General features: G+C 37.7%; 1 protein-coding gene across 1 annotated transcript in view; it reads right to left on the bottom strand.

Moving 5' to 3' along the window:
- Positions 1–16,541, bottom strand: part of PIK3C2G (phosphatidylinositol-4-phosphate 3-kinase catalytic subunit type 2 gamma) — a 487,933-nt gene that overhangs the window by 311,149 nt on the left and 160,243 nt on the right. Inside the window, exons 15-16 of the mRNA XM_068970622.1 lie at positions 10,498–10,628; positions 1,703–1,891 (exon numbers count right to left, since the gene is read on the bottom strand). Coding sequence (XP_068826723.1) covers positions 1,703–1,891; positions 10,498–10,628 — 320 coding nt within the window. The remainder of the gene's footprint in view (positions 1–1,702; positions 1,892–10,497; positions 10,629–16,541) is intronic.

Raw genomic sequence — 16,541 nt, forward strand, 5'->3', positions numbered from 1 at the left:
CGGAGATATAAGAAACGAGGATAATTGATGATTTCTTCAAATAATATAGTTTAAATATTATTTTAAAATAAGGTCTAAATAATCATAATGAATTTTTGAGAGTGATTGATTCAATATTGAGTAATTACTATGTCTCAGGTATTATTAAGCTTGTGGGAAACAGAAACACTATGATGAACTATTTGGGCTTAACTAGCTCTCATTCTGTGGACTTCCCTGGTGGCTCAGACGGTAAAGCCTCTGTCTACAATGCAGGAGACCTAGGTTCGATCCCTGGGTCAGGAAGATCCCTTGGAGAAGGAAATGGTGATCCACTCCAGTACTATTGCCTGGAAAATCCCATGGATAGAGAAGCTTGATAGGCTATAGTCCATGGGGTCACAAAGAGTCGGACACGACTGAACGACTTCACTACTACTACTCACTACTAGCTCTCATTCTAATGTGGGTAAATTACATGTCTCACATGTTGTGTGTAAACACAATGAAATATAATATAATTCATAAAGAAACAAAGCACTGTAGTAGGAACATGTGGTCAGTTTTACTTAGTGAGGTCAAAGAATGTCCACGTAGAAGAAGTCTTATAAAAAAGGGGAAAGCTGCAAGCTCAACCAAAAGACAAATTCTATTTATGTATCTATCTATGTTCTATCATTTATCAAGGAAGGTGGGTATATGAGTGCACAGTAATTGATAAAAGACATCAGAAAACAGAAATATTCAATGTACAAGGCACAAAATCATAGAATTTTAAGATAAGTTGTAAATTTTGAACTTGGAAGATTGAGAGGAAGCTTCTAGTAACTCCTACGAAAAATGGAAAAAAAAATTCTTTTCTCCTCCTTTCACATGCTAGAAGTTTTATAAAAGACACAGATTTTAAAATAAACCAAAAAAAAAAATGTTTGAAAAGTCCTTTGTGTCACTTTCTTTCCCTCCTTTCTCCTTCTTCAGGATCTTGAGAAAGAATTCAGAACAGAACTGAGTGTCACACTTCTTCTCTGACTCTAGAGATTACAGACTTTCTTCATGGCATCAGTGCTGATGCCATGAAGACAGACTTAAAATATCTCTTCTTGGCTTTGAATCTGAAGCAGAAGCCAAGTAAGAGTTGCTTCCCCAAGCCAGAACCAGACATCACACTTGTTCCCACATGCTTCCTCTTAACTAGACGATGACATCATTATCCACCAGATTCTCAACCACCATGCATTTCATTCTAGGGAAGAGACAGAGAATACACAAGGGATAGGTTTTTTTCATTTTGTTATCATTATCATTGTCTTACTAAATGGACACCTACTATAAACAGGGTATTTTGCCAGGCTTTGCATATTTCAATAGTAAAAGATACTGTTTCAGTTTTTAAGGATTCTTTTGTTTTGAGAGAGAGACAAGTAGAGAAGTTTATTTTTCCCTATTCAATATTTTTTGGTAGTTATTTCTCAAAGAGCAACTAGACTTCCCATTCAAGAAACTCTGGCCATTAATTTTATTTTAAGTTTAGTTTAGAAGACGCAACTATAGTTTAGATTTGTTTCAAATTTATATTCACAGCTTACATTTATCTAAATTTAATGTCTACAGCTACTGAAATTGGAAATAAACAGAATTGATATTGAATTACTCATAGAGAGTTACAGTTTTTCTCTTTAAAATTTTCATATTAGTAATATCATGCCTGTCATGCAATTCTTACCTGGAAGTCAAAAGTCCAAGTGCCTCCAAAGGGTGAGAGAATTTCCATCTTCTTAAAATGGTATGCATTTCTGAAACAGTTCTTTCATCCCATCCAGGGGCACTTCCCAAGACCAAAGGAAGGGAGCAATTTTCATTGTTGCAGTAGAAGCGATAAAACCATAAGTATCTTCTCTTTTCCTCAGAGAGGCTGCAAAACCAGATTGGAAGTGATAATTTACTGGAGTTTGTGACAATAACAAACGTTTGCTATGAACAGTCAGTACAAAATATTAGGTCTAGTTCTTTGATTTTTAGTTTCTTTTGGAAAATAAGTCCTTTATCTTCTTGGGACAGTTTGACAGGTTATTTTATCTGATTATTTCCCACTAATTTAATCTTTTATAGAAAAATTAAATAAAATGTACTTCAGTTCAGATAATTCACATGTATTTTTCCTTGCTCTTATCTTTGCCACTTTTTAAAAAATGTCATTCTGGTTAGCAAAGTTTCTGTCTCCTTTAAGGCAGACCAAGTTTATCAATTCTGCCACATGTACTACTTAGAACAAAGATTATCAACCATTTACTTTCTTACTGTATTTGGAAATTAACTTAGACTCAAGTGGGCCCTGTGGAGAAATGACACATTTTAAAGACGATAGTCCTTCATTTCGAAGCAAGTTTCATCAGAGGTCAGAAAACTTTTTGCTCTAAACTTCAGAAACAAGGATCTCATTTCATCCTTGGATTCTGGCTTTAAATTCGTAGAGTTTGTTGGAAATTTGGAGTTAAAATGCCAGTGAATAGGACTTTCTCACATGCACAAGTGTGTCCCTCAGAAGATCTAGATTTGGGACAAGGGCCATTGATTCACTGACAGTTTACCATGTTTTGCTCACACTCCAGGAAAAGCATTCAAGACCACAGTTGAACTGAAGGACAGCATTTCTCACACGACAATGACAGCTTTTCAACACTGTCTCCAAACTGACACTCTGTCGCTCAGCTTTCATTAACTAAAACTCCCAAGAAGGGATAGCAAGAATTATTAACAGACTTTAAATATTATTATTTCTGTATGATATCTTCTGAAATCCTCTCCATCTGCAAAATGAAAGAAATGAATCACAGAGGATGGTTTTTGAGGTACATTTGTGCTCTTTTTCTCTTTTGTTACTACGTTCTTCACCAGAAACCCCCCAGAAGAAAAATATTCCATAATAAAATTATTACTATGCTACTAAAACTATTTTGTTTTAACTGAATTCATTTTTCAATATTGAACAATGCTTTTTTCTCTTTTATTGAAGCATAATTTAAATAAAAGAGAATGCATGGATTCAGTTAATTAAAGTTTGACAAATGAGCATATCAAGCATAATAAAATCCACACTCTTTTCAAGATATGAAACATTTCTTATGCTACCAGAGGTGAGGAGTAGTACGACTTCTTTCATTTTAGACAAATAATATCTACTTTCAAACTTCATATAAACAGAATCATGAATACTCTTTTATTTATAGCTTCTTTCACTAAGTATAATTTTTTGAAATTATCCATACTGTTGAGTATACCAGTAGATTATTTCTTTTAGTTAATGAGTATTACTCCTTTATATGAGCATATCACAATTTGCTTATCCTTTGTCTTATCTGATGGACACTGAGAGTGTTTTCTGTGTTGGAATGTTATGAATAAAGCTTTTGTGAACATTTGTGTGCATGTGTTTGTACAGGTGTATTTTCATTTCTCCTAGGAAGTACCATGGAGGGAAATGACTTTGTTGTATGTCATGTGTTTACCTTTTGAAGAAACTGCTTTCTGAAGTGGTTGTTGCATTTCACATTAGCAGGTGTAGGGTATGACAGAACCAATTGTATAGCATTTTGCCATTCTTTAATTTTGCCCATTAAAAAATATTATGCAAGTCACTGGAGTTTAATTAAAAGCATACTGATCATTTGAAAAAAATTACACTTTCTAACAGATTATAATTGCATTTTTATCACTATTTTGGAACTACTAGAACTGTCATCTTAATAATAATGGTTATTCTAATCAATGACATGATATATCCTTCCATTTACTGAGGTTTTCTTTAATTTCTCCTAGCAAAGTTTTGCATTTTTAACTATGTGTGTGTTAGTCACTCAGTCATGTCTCATTCTTTGCAACCCCATGGGCTCTAGCACTTCAGGCTCCTCTGTCCATGGAATTCTCCAGGCAAGAATACTGAAGTGGGTTTGCCATTCCCTTCTTCAGGGGATAGAGATGTTGATATTGTAAATATTGATAGAATTTAGAAAAATGAAATTTATTTTCTATATTTTTTACTGGAATATAGTTGCATTTTGTACATTAATCTCAAATGCTATGATCTTACATAATTACCCATCTGAAAAAAGAGCCAGTTTTATTTCTTTTTGACTTTTACACACTTAAAACTTTTTTTTTTTTTTTTCCCCTGGGATAGTGCACTGGCGAGGACTAATGGTAAAACACTGAAGAGGAATATTTAGGCAAGCATCTTTGTTCCCAAACTTAGGGAGAAAACATTTATTCTTGCATCATTTAATATAAAGCTAACTCTAGCTTTTCCTATAGTTCCAGATTCAACTCAGGAGCTGAAGGTTGAGGAAGTCCCACTCTATTCCCAGTTTTGAGAGTTTTTATCATGAATTGGTGCTGAATTTTGTCAATTTTTTTCCCCAAATATATCAAGATGGAATGATTTTCCTTATATATCTTTTTCAATTCTTTTAATTTTAATCTAGCTGAATTATTGTATTTAAAATATGCACCTGTAAACAACATTAAATTAAATTAAATTAAAAGACAACATTAAATTAAATTGAATTAAAATTAAAAGACGCTTACTTCTTGGAAGAAAAGTTATGACCAACCTAGATAGTATATTCAAAAGCAGAGACATTACTTTGCCGACTAAGGTCTGTCTAGTCAAGGCTATGGTTTTTCCTGTGGTCATGTATGGATGTGAGAGTTGGACTGTGAAGAAGGCTGAGCGCCGAAGAATTGATGCTTTTGAACTGTGGTGTTGGAGAAGACTCCTGAGAGTCCCTTGGACTGCAAGGAGATCCAACCAGTCCATTCTGAAGGAGATCAACCCTGGGATTTCTTTGGAAGGAACGATGCTAAAGCTGAAACTCCAATACTTTGGCCACCTCATGCGAAGAGTTGACTCATTGGAAAAGACTCTGATGCTGGGAGGGATTGGGGGCAGGAGGAGAAGGGGATGACCGAGGATGAGATGGCGGGATGGCATCACGGACTCGATGGACGTGAGTCTGTGTGAACTCCGGGAGATGGTGATGGACAGGGAGGCCTGGCGTGCTGCAGTTCATGAGGTCGCAAAGAGTCGGACACGACTGAGCGACTGAACTGAACTGAACTGAACTGAACTGAACTGAATGAGAAATCTGTAGAATTATAGCTTATCCCATGAATGTGATTTGCTGACTTTCTCTGAAGCCTTAGAAAAATTTTATATTTATCTTTAGTTTTCAGAAATTTGACTATGATGAGGTTAGGTGATGTGTGTGTGTGCGTGTGTGTGTGTGTGTGTGTGTGTGTGTGTGTGTGTGTGTATGTGTTTGGGATTTGCTAAGTTTCTTATATCTGTAGGTGATTTTTTTAAAAATTAAACTTGTAAAATTTTGGCTATTATCTCTTTAAGAATTTTTTTTTCTTCACTATCTCTCTTCTCTCTTGTGTGTCCAATAGATACTTATTACATTGCTTGATAATTGTCCTATAGGTCACAAGGCTGTATCACTATTTTCAGGTTTTGTTCTTTCTGTACTTCAACATGGATAATTTCTATCGCCCATTCTTTAAACTCACTGTTCTTTTTTTCATTATTATTATGCAATCTATTAAGTTTTTCCAGTGATTTTTAAAAATTTAGATACTGTGCTTTTCAGTTCTTAAATTTCCATTTTTCTACTTCATTTGTTCACCCATATCTATCTTTCAATTTAAACCCATAAATACCTTTATTACAGTTGTAAAATATTTGCTGGAGGAGGAAATGGCAACCTACTCCATTGTACTTGTCTGGAGAATCCAATGGACAGAGAAGCCTGGCATGCTATTGTCCATGGGGTTGCAAAGAGTTGGATACAACCGAAGCAATTTAGCACGCATGCAAAATATCTGAAGCTGTTTCTGTTAACTGCCTCCTTCAATCCTGGTCTATGGTTATATATTCCCGACTCTTCCTATGTTTAGCAATTATTGGTTGTACACTAAACTTTTAAAATCCTACATTATTCACAGTCTGCATTTTGCTACATTTGAGTGCTAAATGTTTCCAGTTTTTTTTTTTTAGGAGGCAGCTTGATCCTCTTGGGGTCTGTTTTTATGATGTGTTAGACTAGGCCAAGCACAGCCCTAAATCTTGAGCTAGAGCACACTTACTCCTAATATGCATCTTTCTGATTTCTTTATTGAGTGCTGAGGTGTTCTGTGATCTTTCTGCATCATTACTGGTCAGAAAATTTATGTCTCCCAGCATTGTGCAACCTCTAGAATCTACATTTATTTCATATCTCCCTGTAGCAGTTCTTTTGCTATAAAATCTCCATGTGCTCATGAGTGGCTCAGTACTCAGCTGAATATATAAGGGGACACTACTACTTATTTCTGAAGCTCCTATCCTGCGGATCTCCCTTTCTCCACTATTATTCTCTGGAAATTCTAGCTGCCTCACAATTATTAAACTCTGTGATCGCTGCCTTATTTATTTATTTTTTAATCTCAGGAGGTAAGACCTGCCTGCTCTTCTTTAATTATAACTTCTAGAGCTATGATACAGAAAACGTCTCTGGGTCTGAAGGCCTTTTTACTCATGGGTTCACCTCAAGCCTTCTCTGCTCAATTTCTGAGAGCAGTTGCTTTATATGTATTGCTCTTGTGTCATATTTCATTTCAGGAGGACTAGTTTAGTAATATAATAGGTAACCTTCATGGCTAGAGGTGGAGGCATAATTTCTTTCAAAACATTTGTTTTTTACTTTATGTTCTGAGATTTTCCTTACATTAGATACTTTTCTTTAGAGGTCATCAAGAAGGTATTCTTCTTATTTTTACAAATGTTATAGTACATCTTCACCAAACTTCATTGTTTGAACTTCTCAACTGCTTACATTTAACCAATTTGAAAGAAGACAAGTATGTCACCAACTAAATGATAAAATGTGGTATTTGGAAAATGAATGTAATTGTTTATAACATAAGTTTTATCACATTGAAGACTGTTCTCCATCTGTTTTCACAGTCCTGAATGAAACTGTACTCTACTGAGCATTAATAATTGTATTTGAGTGAGCAAAACAGAAAAAAAATGTTGCTTATTTTATGTATAAGTTATTCATGTAAATGGAAAACTTAAGTATAAAACCAGTTAGAATTCACTGGGGCTAGTTTAAAAACACAAACCTTTAATATTTAAAGGCAGTTTCTGTGCTTATTTATTTGTTGGTTTTGACATTTTTTGTTTGAACATATTTAAAATTTCAAAGGATAACAACTTTTTATATTTAAAAAAAAATCTATCATACAAACATATCAGTCTCCGATATGTGACATACTTTTTAAATGTTAAGTTTTATATTTTTGAATAAGAACTATCAAAAGATGCTTCATCTAATTAAGATGGCAATAGTTTAGAATAACAATGGATCATCAAAATATGTGTCATAAGGACTATGAGAATCCTTAAGGTCATTTTTATACCAAACTCTATGCCAAGGGTCTTTATCCTTTATAACATTTATTTTACACATATTATTTATCAGGCACAATGTAGAACACTGGAAACGTAGTAACAAACAAGATAGGTTCCTGGTTCTCTTGGTTCTCACAAATAAATGAGAAAAAAAAAAAAACCACATTAATAAACAAGATGATGCCAGATTGTGTTATGTGTGATAAAAAGGTAATAAGAGAGATTCTAAAGGGGGAAAAACTTCATTTGATAGGGTCATAACAGAAGGTCTCTTTGAGAAGATAACAATTAAGTGAGGACCTACAGGTTGAGGGGCTTCCCTGGTGGCTCAAATGGTAAAGAATCTTCCTGCAATGCAGGAGATCCAGGTTTGATCCCTGGGTTGGAAAGATCCTTTGGGGGAAGAAATGGCTACTTACTCCAGTGTTCTGCCTGGAGAAACCCATGGGCCTAGGAGCCTCGCGGGCTACAGTCCATGGGGTTGTGAAGAGTCAGACATGACTGAACGACTAGCATTTTAACACTTTCACTACAAGATGAGATGATTCAGCCATGTGAAGAATGAGGAGAGAGTATTTCATGAAGAGGGAATTCCAAATAAGAAGACTCTGAGATGGGAGAGGGAACAGCACATGTGAAATATGAGAAGTAAAGAGATGTCATTGGCTTGAAGTGAATGAGGAACAGAGTAGGATGTGTGGAAATTAGAGCTCAGGGCATTAACAAGATTACCCCAAACTAGTTTTTCCAGTGGTCATGTATGGATGTTAGAGTTGGACTATAAAGAAAGGTGACTGCAGAAGAACTGATGCTTTAAAACTGTGATGTTGGAGAAGACTCCTGAGAGTCCTTTGGACTGCAAGGAGAGCAACCAGTCCATCCTAAAGGAGATCAGTCCTGGGTGTTCATTGGAAGGACTGATACTAAAGCTGAAACTCCAGTATTTTGGCCACCTGATGCAAAGAGCTGACTCATTTGAAAAGACCCTGATGCTGGGAAAGGTTGAGGGCAGGAGGAGAAGGGGATGACAGGGGATGAGATGGTTGGATGGCATCATCGACTTGATGGACATGGGTTTGGGTGGACTCTGGGAGTTGGTTATGGACAGGGAGGCCTGGTGTGCTGTGGTTCATGGGGTCACAAAGAGTCGGACACTACTGAGCGACTGAACTGAACTGAACTGAAATGCTCAATCACATTCAACACCTCAGTCTGGAAGGTCTCAAACTAATCCCTCTTCCAGAAAATGGCTCTAATATCTGCCCAGTTCAGCAATTTCAAACCTTAGACTCTTCAATGAATTACCTTGATTATTTCGTTTCTCATTTGGCTTCACCTCTATTTACTATTCATCATCAAGTCATGCCTTTTCAACTCCCAGATATGCTCCAAATCCAGCCATTACTATCAATGTTCACAATGTCCACTGCCATTGCCCTCGTTCTAGTGACCATGACCTTCTGCCTAAAATATTACATCAGTTACTTTACTGTACTGCTCACTTCCTCTTTTCAGTTTAGTTCAGTTGCTCAGTCATGTCTGACTCCTCACAACTCCATGAACCAGAGCACGACAGGCCTCCCTGTCCATCACCAATTTCCAGAGTCCACCCAAACCCATGTCCATCGAGTCAGTGATGCCATTCAACCATCTCATCCTCTGTCGTCCCCTTCTCCTCCTGCCCTCAACCTTTCCCAGCATCAGGGTCTTTTCAAATGAGTCAGCTCTTTGCATCAGGTGGCCAAAATACTGGAGTTTCAGCTTTAGTATCAGTCCTTCCAATGAACACCCAGGACTGATCTCCTTTAGGATGGACTGGTTGCTCTCCTTGCAGTCCAAAGGACTCTCAAGAGTCTTCTCCAACACCACAGTTCAAAAGCATCAGTTCTTCTGCAGTCAGCTTTCTTTATAGTCCAACTCTCACATCCATACATGACTACTGGGAAAACCATGGCCTTGACTAGATGAACAAAGTTGACAAAGTAATGTCTTCCTCTCTTACTTCCTCTCTAAACCATCCTTCAACTTATAGCCAAAAAGATCACTCAAAAAGATTATTCAGATGACATGATTACCCTGTTCAAAACTTTAAATAATCTCTTATTCTTGGAATAAAATGTTTATTATATTATATATCTCACACACATGAAGCATTGCTTTCTTAGTTTTGTGTTTTTCCATATTGGTAATGAGAACATCATAAGCTGTGGCTTGCTGCTACTGCTGCTGCTAAGTCGCTGCAGTCATGTCCAACTTTGTGTGACCCCATAGACGGCAGCTCACCAGGCTCCCCCATCCCTGCAATTCTCCAGGCAAGAACACTGGAGTTGGTTGCCATTTCCTTCTCCAATGCATGAAAGTGAAAAGTGAAAGTGAAGTCGCTCAGTCATGTCCGACTCTTCGTGACCTCATGGACTGCACCCTACCAGGCTCCTCCCTCCATGGGATTCTCCAGCCAAGAGTATTGGAGTGGGGTGCCATCGCCTTCTCCAAAACTGTGGCTTAGAGATTACCAAATATTAAGTACAAACAGTAAGTACACAGATTTAGTAATCTCTTATAATTCTTCCTGGGGTATCTCTTTCCCAGAGGATTTCTGTTTGACAAAATTTAAGTACTCCTTTAGTTACTAATTTAGTGGTATTAAAACATAAGCTATTTCTGTTCTTTCTCAATGTCATTATAATTAGATTTTACATTTTCTGGTTTACCAAAACAATTTTCTATCTAACTGAAGAACAATGGTTTATCATTGTTAAATGCTGATCTGTATCTATCAGTCTCTGCTTTGTCATTCTGAACTGAATGTTTTCCAATCTTTTTATTTTTCTTTTGACCAAAGTTAAAGTTTCTGAGTGTCATGAGAAAAAAAAAAAAAAACTTAAAAAACCCACAATTACTAACTTAGCTCCTAAGTATTAGTGGATCATCCAAAAGGTGTGATCATAGGAAACGAGAGGAGTTATGTTGGAAAGAAGGTTCAGTCTTAACAGATATGAGTGCTTCTAGAATGATTGCTGGTATCATGAAAAGAGGCAAAATTCCCTCCCCAAAACTGGCTCACTTACAGTATCGGAGTCTGTTTCTGTGATAATCTGGCAATATGTTTTAAACATTCTTTTGGTGGTTCTTCAAGATCACTTCCATTCTCTTCAGAATCAAGTTTCATATACTCCCACTCAGTAGCTGGAAAATCAATCTGAAATAACAAAAAGATGGTTTGCCGTGTATCAAATGCCTGAAAAATGCATCATTAATTTAATGATCTCTATCTTAGATTTATAGAAAATAAAGCAAAGGGCAGGAAAATATCCTATGTTTCCTGTGATGTTTATTATTTAACAATAATTTTAGAAGAATCATTAGGGTTTGGACTCGGTGTTTAAATATACATGATATTTGGTAAATCCTCAATTATTTATATAAATGGTATATAAGTTTGTAGTCTGTAACTTTATCTGAGAAAAAATAAGAAGATAATATTTATTAACTTTTCATAAAGTTAAATGCTACATTTTATATAATGCTGAAATTATACCCTTTCTGTATTTCATTACTAAATGTTGATATTAAATGATGAAAATTATAGATTGCAATCACATTTTTTTCATGTAATCACTTGAGAAAATAAAAAGAGTAACTTTATGTTCGTCTCTACCGCTTAACGAGAAAGGCAGTGGCACCCCACTCCAGTACTCTTGCCTGGAAAATCCCATGGACGGAGGAGCCTGGAAGGCTGCAGGCCATGGGATCGCTGAGGGTCAGACACGACTGAGCGACTTCACTTTCACTTTTCACTTTCATGCATTGGAGAAGGAAATGGCAACCCACTCCAGTGTTCTTGCCTGGAGAATCCCAGGGACGGCGGAGCCTGGTGGACCACCATTTATGGGGTCGCACAGAGTTGGACACGACTGAAGTGACTTAGTAGCAGCTACTACTTAAAATTTGTAAGTCTGTGAACCACTTTGTAGACATGACAGTGAACTCTTCTCTGGTAAAGATCTGTTTTGCAAGTATAAAACCAAACAGAATATTCTTGCTGTGGCTCTATAGCTCAGTTTTATAGACAAGGCTAGAATGTAGACCTTTTTTCCTGGCTTAACACGCCTCCCACTAGACCACACTTAAGTGATTACCTGATTCTAGTAAATAACATTTGTCACTGTTGTTGTTTGGTTGCTCAGTCATGTCTGATTCTCTCATGACCCCATGAACTTTAGCCCACCAGGCTCCTCTGCTCATGGGATTTCCTGGGTAAGAATACTGGAGTAGGTTGCTGTTTTCTTCTGCAGGCAATACTCCTGACCAGGGATCGAATCCACATCTCTGGCACTGACAGGCAGATTCTTTACCACTGAGCCACCAGGGAAGCCCAGTAAATAAAACGGTAGTTATCAAAAAATGCAGTTTCCAAGTACGTAAATCAGATAAATATTTTCAGCCCCATATAATGGTTAGGAGGTTTCCCTGGTGGCTCAAATGGTAAAAGAATTTGCTTGCAATGTGGGAGACCCAAGTTCGATCCCTGGGTCAGAAGACCCCTTTGCCTGGAAAATTCCATGGATAGAGAAGCTTGGCAGAATACGGTCCATGGGGTCATAGAGTTGGACATGACTGAGTGACTTTCACTTTTCATAGTACTTAAGAGTATCACTTTTTTTTTCATTTTCATATCAGAAAATCTAAAGAATTTATTTTTCTCTGCTGATCTATGTTAGATTGTGATCTCAGAAAAAAATGGAGTAAAATTATAAGGTAGACTGTGAGTTACAGTTTGAAATACAGTTTAATCTACTTGGGTTCTTATTTGAAAAGTCTTAAGAATTTTATTCTTTAATCTTTAAAATTTGTTGCAATATTTGTTTTTGGTATAATTTTTGTTATAATATATCATTCATTATTCCAACACACCAAAGCAATATTATAGTAAATTTTGCCTGTTGGCAGAAAGATTAATTTTGCCTTGGAAAGAAGTGCCTCCGGTATTAGTAGGTTACCCTTTACTCTTAATATATCCATATATTTTAAACATAGAAAACAAAAATACTAAAATATTAATGAGCTTATTCAATTTTATGTTGGTCCTAAGTAAAGGGCAGGGTAGATGAGGAAACTAAAGCTAGTGGATGAGAATACAGAAGTATTCTTATACAAAATCTATAATAAATTCCTTGATATATTTCAATTATGAAATTTTTTTCATTTCTGATACATGAATGAGGTCCTATACAAACTGCATATCTTCATATTTTATGAAGTTAAACAGTTATCGATTCTTTAGTTTCTGATAGAAACTATTAGGACTTTCCCCAGTTGCCTCTTGTTTTAATTTTTCATAAAAGATACTTTCCCAAATATGTGTTAATGTACAACATTTTCCCTGGAACACTTTTGAGTTCTATGCATTATGGAAGAGGACAAAGGCAAACATTAACAATTAAAATAGGGTTGAATATATACAAAGCCCCCCAAGCTATGCTTCAAGTTAATAATGGCAAACATGTGACTCCTCTTCTGTGGTCATTACGCACTAAACTTGGCCTTAGTCTTATTTATTTATTTATTTTTTTCTTTTCTTATAGAGTGCTACAGGAGCTCTCACCCTGGGCCGGGCCGCCCCTCCTCTGATGACCCCGCCCTGCGGCTGGTTCCGGTGGCTTCCCAGAGCCCGCCCACCTGGGGCCCAAATCACTTTTGGGCCCCTTAGCCAGGGCCACGCCCCCTGAGCTCATCTCAGCTCCACCCCCTCACGGAGGCAAAGGGGCACACGTGGATTGATTGCTTCTTTTTAAAGGGCTTTCCGGTAAAGCGTCTGCCTGCAATGTGGGAGACCTGGGTTTGATCCCTGGGTCGGGAAGATCCCCTGGAGAAGGAAATGGCACCCCACTCCAGTATTCATGCCTGAAAAATCCCGTGGACCAAGGAGCCTAGTGGGCTACAGTCCATGGGGTTGCAAAGAGTCGGACACGACTAAGCCACTTCACTTCATTTCACAGGAGCTCTCTACCAATGTGTTCACTTAATGTGCCATGACACCTACTGTTCCATTCTTGCCTCAGAGAGTTAAGGATAGACTACTGACTTTAAGCAAAAAAAAAAAAAAGAAAGAAAGAAAGAAATTATGAGGCTCTTTCTTCCAGGATACAGGTAAATATTCAGATCCAATCATCCACACTTGTAACGCACACGTCCTTATACACTGAATATCGACATCTTGTGTTCCGTTTATCTGCTCTGCTTTTACTCTCTTCTTCCTTCTCCATTTACACTTGGCCACCATGGTTCCTACTACGGCTTCATGTTTTGGAATTCCTTGAAGGAGCTGCTGTGAATGTGCCTAGTGTTCATGTTCATATAACTATGCCAATAAGACGTTCATGGCCTGGCTCAGGCCCCCATGATTCTACCACCTTGTTCAAAGAAATGAACCAGGGCTGTAGGTGTAGTTTGGCTATAAGGCATATGCATATTAGACCATAAGTTCTGTGCAGTTCAAGGGAAAGAATGAGGTCTACCAACTAGATGGCAATTGCTGTGAGTCTGTGGAAGGAGTTGTAAAAGAGGGGGTGAAGAAAAAGGAACCTATGCTACACTTGGACAAAAATGTACTGTGTTCTAAGGATCATGTACCAATAATATTGCTGTTGCCTCACCCTAACATCACTGATAATGAAGGATAAACAGGTAATGAAATGTTAGGTAAAGTAAAATACCTTGTATGAATGAGTAGGTAAGAACTATGGTTTAAAGAAGTTCTCAAGAAAGAAATACAGTGTTGTAAATGTGTTGACAAAAATCTTCTTGGTTATTATGAGAACACAGAAGTAGGACACTCCAATGCTTCTTAGAGTGAAAAGAGGGAAGGGGGTAAGAAATTCATGGAAGAGGGTTCCATGGATCCTAAAAGGTGAATAACAAGGACAGAAACTAAGCCCAAGGGTGGGTAACAGACAGTTAAGGGAAGATGGTAGACACATTGCAGGCAGTGAACAGAATTCATAAATGCACAAAAGGTAAAAACAGCACAGTCCACGTCAGAGACTACAAATTTTGAAGCTGCTGGAGCTTGACGTCAGGGAGTGGCAAGGGAAACAATGGGAGGAGGCTTTGCTTTAGAACTTGCCTGTAATTCTCTAGGCAGTGCTGAGTTACTGAAGAGTATAAGGAGAGTGGCGGGTTCAGATTTATGTTTTAGAAGGATCATGCTTGTGGATTTTGGATTAGAGAATAACAACCAGGGAAGACACAGTGGGGACTTGTGAGGACAGACTGAGGAACATATGAGAGAAGAGTTGACAGGATCTATGGTGGACAGAATATGAGTATTGAGAGAGAGACGAGACAAGTGCAACGACGAGCTGTATGTGAGTGCATGCACAGTCATAAATAATTCAGGGAGTGAAAGCAATTCTCAGAGGACGGTGAGCTCAATTTGGAATGTATTGTTTTGGAAGCTGTCTACAGAATATCTCTTGATGAGGGTGAAAGAGGAGAGTAAAAAAGCTGCCTTGCAACTCAACATTAAAAAAAAAAAAAAAAAAAACTAATGGCACCTGGTCCTATCACCTCATGGAAAATAGAAAGGGAAAAAGTGGAAGCAGTGACAGATTTTATTTTCTTGGGCTCCAAAATCACTGTGGACAGTGGCTGCAGCCATGAAATTAAAAGACACTTGCTCCTTGGAAGGAAAGCTATGACCAACCTAGACAGTGTATTAAAAAGCAGAGACATCACTTTGCTGACAAAGGTCTATCTAGTGAAAGCTATCATTTTTCCAGTAGTCATATACGGATATGAGAGTTGGACTATAAAGAAGGCTGAGTGCCAAAGAACTGATGCTTTTGAACTGTGGTGCTGGAGAAGACTCTTGAGAGTCCCTTGGACTGCAAGGAGATCCAACCAGTCCATCCTAAAGGAAATCAGTCCTGAATATTCTTTGGAAGCACTGATGTTGAAGCTGAAACGCCAATACTTTGGCCATCTGATATGAAGATCTGACTCACTGGAAAAGACTCTGATGCTGGGAAAGATTGAAGGCAGGAGGGCAAGGGTGTGGCAGAGGGTGAGATGGTTAGATGGCATCACTGACTCAATGGACATGAATCTGAACAAACTTTGGGAAACAGAGAAGGACAGGGAAGCCTGGCGTGCTGCAGTCCATGGGACCGCAGAGTCAGACATGACTGAGTGACTCACACTTTCTTTCCCTGTGGTGTAAAAGAGTGAAAAAAAGAAGGCTGACTGGAAGGAATTAGGTTCTATAACATATTATAACCTGCATCATACCATAATTGTCATCTTTTAATAACATAGACAATCAGCAAAGCACAGACCAGAAAGAAATTGAACAGGCATAGTACAGTCCTCTCACTGTATGGAGGTGGAAAGTGACTTGTTCAGTCATAACGTTTACTGTTAAAGAGCTAAGACTAGACTCCGAATCTCCTGACTCTGAGCCTGATGTCTTTCCCTGTGACTCACACTGACTCCTTAACACAAACACTGGTTGCAGAACTTGCTTCTAATTTCCTCACCATCTCATAATCCTTAATAGGTTGAAAATTCTGCTCTAAATTTAGCTGTGTGTAATTAGAATGCGACTAGTTATTAAGGCTTTCAACTTTATTACCTCAATACCTCTTACTTTATTTTGTATATTTCATCATCAATTGAAAAAATTCTGACACGTTTCCATCTATGTCTATACCATGTGAAATTATTTTGCAAGAGAAGATAATTGAACATTTTTTCATCCTGTTGGATGATTTCCATATCTTCTCTCCTTTTCTTGTAAGATAAATTCTGTCATAGGGGCTTCCCAGAGGGCTAAGAGGTAAAAAAAAGAAAAAAAAAATCCACCTGCCAATGCAGGAGACACAAGTTTGATCCCTGGGTCAGGAAGAACCCCTGGAGAAGGAAACATTAATCCACTCCAATATTCTTGCCTGGGAAATCCCATGGACAGAGGAGCCTAGCAGGCTACAGTTCATGCAGTTGCAAAGAGTTGACTTAGTGACTGAACATGAGCATGTGGTAATTCCATCCTGGCTGTAGGTCTCTACATGGAAATCTATGCTGCTGAATCCTTGATACTTTTCTTCAGCTTCCA

This window comes from Capricornis sumatraensis, chromosome 4, assembly GCF_032405125.1.
Source record: "Capricornis sumatraensis isolate serow.1 chromosome 4, serow.2, whole genome shotgun sequence".
In the NCBI taxonomy this organism is placed as follows: Eukaryota; Metazoa; Chordata; class Mammalia; order Artiodactyla; family Bovidae; genus Capricornis; species Capricornis sumatraensis.